Source organism: Aquarana catesbeiana, linkage group LG11 (genome assembly GCF_042186555.1).
Source record: "Aquarana catesbeiana isolate 2022-GZ linkage group LG11, ASM4218655v1, whole genome shotgun sequence".
NCBI classification, from domain to species: domain Eukaryota; kingdom Metazoa; phylum Chordata; class Amphibia; order Anura; family Ranidae; genus Aquarana; species Aquarana catesbeiana.
Window position 1 is genome coordinate 114,340,609 of NC_133334.1, and position 6,000 is coordinate 114,346,608.

Consider the following 6,000-nt stretch of genomic DNA (forward strand, 5'->3'; position numbering starts at 1 on the left):
CACTTAATTGGATCAGTGGCATGGATGCATGCTCTTCATCATGAGTCTGTTGCAGATGTACTGTATTCTTTATTTGATTTACCTGTGTCTTGCATGAATTCAACACAAGCAAATCATTGTTTTTCTGCGAGTGTGTGGAAATGAAGGAAAATGATTTGTTTTGGACATCTGGTAAAATTGACCTCTGCTCAAAACTTAAAATAGCAACTCTGTTTAGCAGTGTCTCTATATTATCCACATAAGTCCCCCACTTATGGATAATCACCTTTACTGTGCTCCCCCACTATTCTGTTCTCTTGGGGAGTCCTACACCTAATCCCTGTGTAAACTCCATGCTGGACAGTGTTTGCCCATTTGGCATTTGGCCACTTGGGTCTAAGGCAGTGTTTCTCAACTCCAGTCCTCAAGACGCCCCAACAGGTCATGTTTTCAGGATTTCCCTCAGATGAATCGGCTGTGGTAATTACTAAGGCAGTAAAACTGATCAAATCACCTGTGTAAAATAATAGCCTGAAAACATGACCTGTTGGGGCACCTTGGGGACTAGAGGTGAGAAACACTGGTCTAAGCACTGTATTGTGGGAGAAAGGGGAAGCAATCACATGCTTCCTGGGTAATTTTCAGCATTTTTAAAGCCAAGTACAGCAGCGCAAAAGCACAGTAAATGTGAGTATCAGCAGGTAAGAAGTGCCTCATGAAGACAACCTGTCATTTTTTTCCGGGATAGTCAAAGTGACAGATTCTTTTGACTTCCTAGGGCTGTTTGGCTGCTGTGGCTATTAGGCCCCATGTACACTGCTGCTGCTAAATGGACGTTCAGAGGCAGTTGGACACTTTTTTCAACTGCCCCTGTACTCTTTCAATGTTATCTTATGTGTACATGTACACAGGTTCGTTTACTGTCGTTTTTAGGCAGTTGCGTTTTTATAGGCCTTTTTTTTTTTTAAGGCAAAAAAAGTTTAGAGTTTAGACGCTGACGTTTCAGACGCCAAACGTGGCTAAACGCAGTAACCCGCGTTTCGTTTATAGGCGTTTTTGGCCATTTAAAAAAAAATTATTATTTTTTTTATTTTATAAACGCTTCTAAACGAAAACGCGGCAAAACGGACGTTCTAAACGTGGGTTACTATCTGTCAAGTTAAATCGTTAAGGGGAGGTTGTAAAAACATCCCGTGTACATGAAGCCTTAGGGGCCCACTCTCCTTGTTGGAATATTAATCTTTTATAAAATTCAACAAGAGCAGGAGGAACATGGAAAGGTGGTAGAACATCCACAATGGCTAGGTCCACAGGAACAGAGTCAAGAATTATGGCAGTTACTGCAGATTTCACTTTTGGATACATTCCAAGACGTAAAAAAAAGGGGATGAATTAGCCCACTAAGCTCCATTTATAACTAAAATGAAATTTTTGAGCGGTCTGTACTATTACTGATCATTTATTGCACTGGAATCCTTCATGCTGCAATTCTGGTAATTGTTTTCCAGGTGCCCCTGTTTCCCATCTTAAAAATTTGGCGGTATGTGTCACAATTGACTTCTTTAGCCTCAGAAAATGATCTTCTTACCATAACACAAGGCAAGCTTTCTTCACTTTGCTTTGTGTAAGCTGAACCATCAGTATGGTTTGGTGGAGGAGCATAGATACATAATTCATAAGGATCATGGCTACTGTGCTCCAAATAGTCTGCTCTTCAGTGAAGACATGTTTGGCAACAGTCCATGTGTTCTAGGTACAGCCTCAAGTATTGTCTAGGAAAATATGAATTCCTAGAAATGTCCCTGGATTTAAATAAAGCCATCTCCTACACATTTCAGGATGTTGTGGGGTTTTTTTTTTTTTTGCTTCGCTTCAGCAACTTCTAATAATTTTAAAATATACTTAAAATAAATAAATAAAAAGACCAGAGATCTTGTTTAATCTCAGCTAGGACGGGGGGTGATTGGGTGCCATGCTATCTACACTGACCACCCACCTAATATTGAGCATGGCCCCCTTTTTACTAAAACAGCCCTGACCCATTGAGGCATAGACACCAAAGTAACATCCACATGAATGGCAGGACCCAAGGTTTCCCACCAGAACATTGCCCAAGTCATCACACTGCCTCTGCCAACTTGCCTTCTTATACCGCATCCTGGTGCCATCTCTTCCCCAGGTCTCCATAGTCCAGTTTTGATGTTCATGTGACCATTGTAGAAGCTTTTAGCTGTGGACATGGGTCACTATGGGCTTCACAGCCCCATACACAACAAACTGCTATGCTCATTTTTTTTCTCCTTCTACCACATCAACTTCATGGACAACATGTTCACTTGCTTCCTAATATATCCCACCAATTTTCAGATGCCGTTGTAATGAGTAATTCACTTTACCTGTCAGTGGTCATAATGTTATGGCTGATCGGTGTATACCACTGTAGCCTTAATGTAACAATCATCGTAAAAACTTCAGTGATTTCCTACCTCAGCTGCTGTCATTATTATCTTTTGGGCCTATTGCCTTCAAAAGGGATTCTCTTACTCAAAGATATTCCAGAGTGATCAGTAATGGAGGGAGGTCACTGGAAGGGATCACGCTTATCATATTGGGCCACAGAGGTACATGTGGTCTCACCCACACGCTGCCTCTTGCTTCCCTCTGCTAAAATGAAATTACTAGATTTGGGTAGAGGTCTTCCTCAAATTTACCAAGATAAGACCAGTATGTCACATGTAAAATTAGAGTCGTGTCTCATTTTAATTTCTCGTCATGAGCTGTTGCAGCATTGCACAATTCCCTGTGGCCTAAATTCCTAAAGGGCTGCTTCTCTTTTTTTTTTTTTTTTTTTTTTATTTTACCTATGTTGTTTACACTTGGTAGCGCAGCTGCTTGATACTGTGTAAGATGTATCTGGGTGCCCCAGACGAATGGATGTGTACCTAACATATATCATTTGGATCACACTTTTATCTTTCACAATTACCATAGTTTGCCACGGAGATGTAAGGGAGATTTAACGCTATAAAGTGCTGCAAGCAGCTGATTTTTACAATGCCTTTAAAAAACATCCACTAACATCCACATTTTCGGGTCAAGCTTTTGAGGTGCACTGCCTTCTTTAAGCAGTACTAATACAGAAAGTTTTAGCAGAATGCTAAAGCGGAGTTCCACCCAAAAGTGCAACTTCCTCTCATTTGTCTCCTCCCCCTCTTCGGTGCCACATTTGGCACCTTTCGGGGGGGGGGGGGGTGTGGACAGGATACCTGTCTTTGACAAGTATCCTGTTTCCACTTCCGGGAGCCACGGCCGCGGCTATTGACGGCACCGCTCGGCTCCCTCCTCCTCCCCCTGTCGTTGGGCCAGTAGGAGAGAGGAGCAGAGCCTCGCGCATGCACAGTAGGGTTCCCGGCGTGAAGCCGTAAGGCTACACTGCCGGGTTCCCTTATCCACAATGACAGCGGCAGCACCCGACAGCTGATGGAAACATCAGCTGCGGTGCCGACATCACTGGACTCCAGGACAGGTAACTTTCCTATTATTAAAAGTCAGCAGCTGCAGTATGTGTAGCTGCTGGCCTTTAATTTTTGCAGCAGTGGGCGGACCTCCGCTTTTAGCAAGACAAAAAGTCGGAGGCGAGAGTGGTCCTAAAACCGAGGTACACATTTAGTCCATTATCCTTTGTGTCAGATAGCATTAACATTCTTAGTTGAAAAGTTTTCCTTTTCCTGAGTAGTTTTGAAGTTCCTTTTAAGGCTCTGTTCACACTAGTGTGATGTTAGATGCGATTTGAGTCACACAGAATCGCATGACAATGGAAATCATTGTTTTCTTGGTGCCTGTTTGCAATGCAACTCAGCATGGTGCGATTTTGGAAAAGGTTCCAGTACTACTTTGGTTTTATCCCAGCATGATTTTGGCCACATAGAATATGCATCACATAATCACACTGAAATTCGGATCACATTGCAGCAGTGTGAATTGAACAAGCTGAAGTTTGAAGCAGATTGGCTACAATGCACAACTGCACCAGATTTTGCACTCTCCAGTGTTAGTAAATCAATCCCATGTATGGGAACATAGCCACCCTCGTATGCTCACTCCCAACACAACCTACCATTACACCTGCCCATGCAGCCATCGCTGGCACGTAAAAACCAGAGTAGACCATCTATAGTGACGAGGATAGAAGCGCGCATCGCTCCAGTTTATAACAAATGCTGCCCAACTTAGACTTGTGTTTTTTTGCTTGTCCTCAGCGGCACAAAGCTTGAGGGAAGTATCAGCATTAATACATTAACAAGTGCTCCATGGGAAATGTTGTACTCGGAAATTTGAAATTTTTCTGCCACTCCTCATGAAGTCTGTGGGGACAAATATGCCCAAATCTGCCTTAAAATACTCCCCTGTACTTTTCTGAGTGGTAGGTGGTAATTGTCAGCTGCCTGAGTGCTCAGGTGTGAACAAGCACCATTTAAATCAGTAGGGTCTTTAATGTTGACTGTTTTTGTAGCTTCAAGCTACAAAGAGGTCAGGTGTGAATGGGGCCTTGGTGTACACACAATCTCAAAAATCCTTGGTAGCTGTACTACCCTGACATAGATAGATAGTTGGATTGATTAGTTCATTAGATCAAAGGTGTCCAAACTTTATAAACAAAGGGCCAGTTTACTGTCCCACAGTCTTCAGGAGGGGCCAGACTGTGGCCAGTAAGAGTAGAAAATTCCCCAGTGTCAATGAGAGCAGACAATGTCTCAGACTTGGTGATCAGTAGTAGAAGGAGCGAAAGAAATGGTGCTTCACTGGTGGAAGGAATAGGGGCTGGTATGAGTGGTAGGAAAAGGGCTACAGTTTGGAGACCACTAAATTGGAGGGTGCCCCTAAGTATCCTTATATGAGATACTTTTGGGGGGGGGGGGCGGAGAACAGCAATCCTATGGAATATAAATAAAAAAAAACTCTAGGTACATATTTGTTCTTGTACGCAAAATGTTTATTTGCTGAAAATATGTAATTGGGGGGGGGGGGGGGGACATTTCAAAACGTATTTATCACGGATACTAAAATCGGGCCATGGTTTGATGCATGACCTAAATGTCTTATACATTGCTGAATGTGAGTATTGCTATTAATCCCAGGTTTTTTATCTCTTGCAGTTCTGCCTTCTGGAGACACGTCCTGGACATAAAAGAATGACATCAACCAGCAACCAACCTTGTTACGTTTGAGACATTGCAACTGTATAAATGGAATTACATTTTTATGTAAAAATATATATATAACTAACTATATAAATATGTGTGTATATAGCAGTTTATAATATTTTGTATTATAAATTTTCTTTTTATACCTGTATATAACTTGGAAGTTTAAAATGTGCACAAATTAGGGGTGGGAATGTTTATTTTCAATTAAATAAAGCTGTTTAATATGTATGTATTCTATGACAGATGAAATACAGTTTTCATATATATTGAAAAAATATTAAATAAAAACATTTGTACTGTGTAATGGTTTGGAGGGTGTTTTGTTTTTTTTGTTTTTTTTGTTTTTTTTTTTTTAGGATTTTTTTTTTCATTTGTACAGGACCTCTCTCAAAGGGAATTAAAACCTAGATGCCCAGACCGAATTTGACATCAGTATGTACATATTAACTAGATAACTCTATTTCCTACCAAAATATCTGTAAATGTTATTTACAGATGTAAAAGGCTTTTATCGGTACAGTATTGGGATACATTCCATGCTTATGTTTTGTTTATTATCTGACAAATTGACCAAAATGCTTTACTAGAGTGGTAATGGGTTTTAACCCCTGCCATGTTTTTTTTACCGTTTTCTGGCTTTGCTTTACAGCAGTTCATGGTAATGCTTAGCACATTGTGTGGTGGGTTGTAGTGCCATTTATTTAGAACAGCACTATAGCACACAACTACAACTTTTTTTTTTGTCTAGTGCAGTGCAAAGTCAGTCAAATCTAAATTAAAGCAGAACTTTACCCATAACAACTTGATAAAAAAT

General features: G+C 40.9%; 1 protein-coding gene across 3 annotated transcripts in view; it reads left to right on the plus strand.

Annotated features, from left to right (window-relative positions):
- Positions 1-5,417, plus strand: part of RASSF7 (Ras association domain family member 7) — a 100,894-nt gene extending 95,477 nt beyond the window's left edge. Inside the window, exon 6 of one of the 3 annotated variants that reach the window (XM_073604909.1) lies at positions 5,136-5,415. In XM_073604909.1, coding sequence (XP_073461010.1) covers positions 5,136-5,167 — 32 coding nt within the window. In that variant the 3' untranslated portion in view covers positions 5,168-5,415. Of the gene's footprint in view, positions 1-5,135 lie in introns of all 3 variants that reach the window. The other 2 variants (XM_073604910.1, XM_073604908.1) reach the window with 2 other exon arrangements.
- Positions 5,418-6,000: the final 583 nt, after the last annotated feature.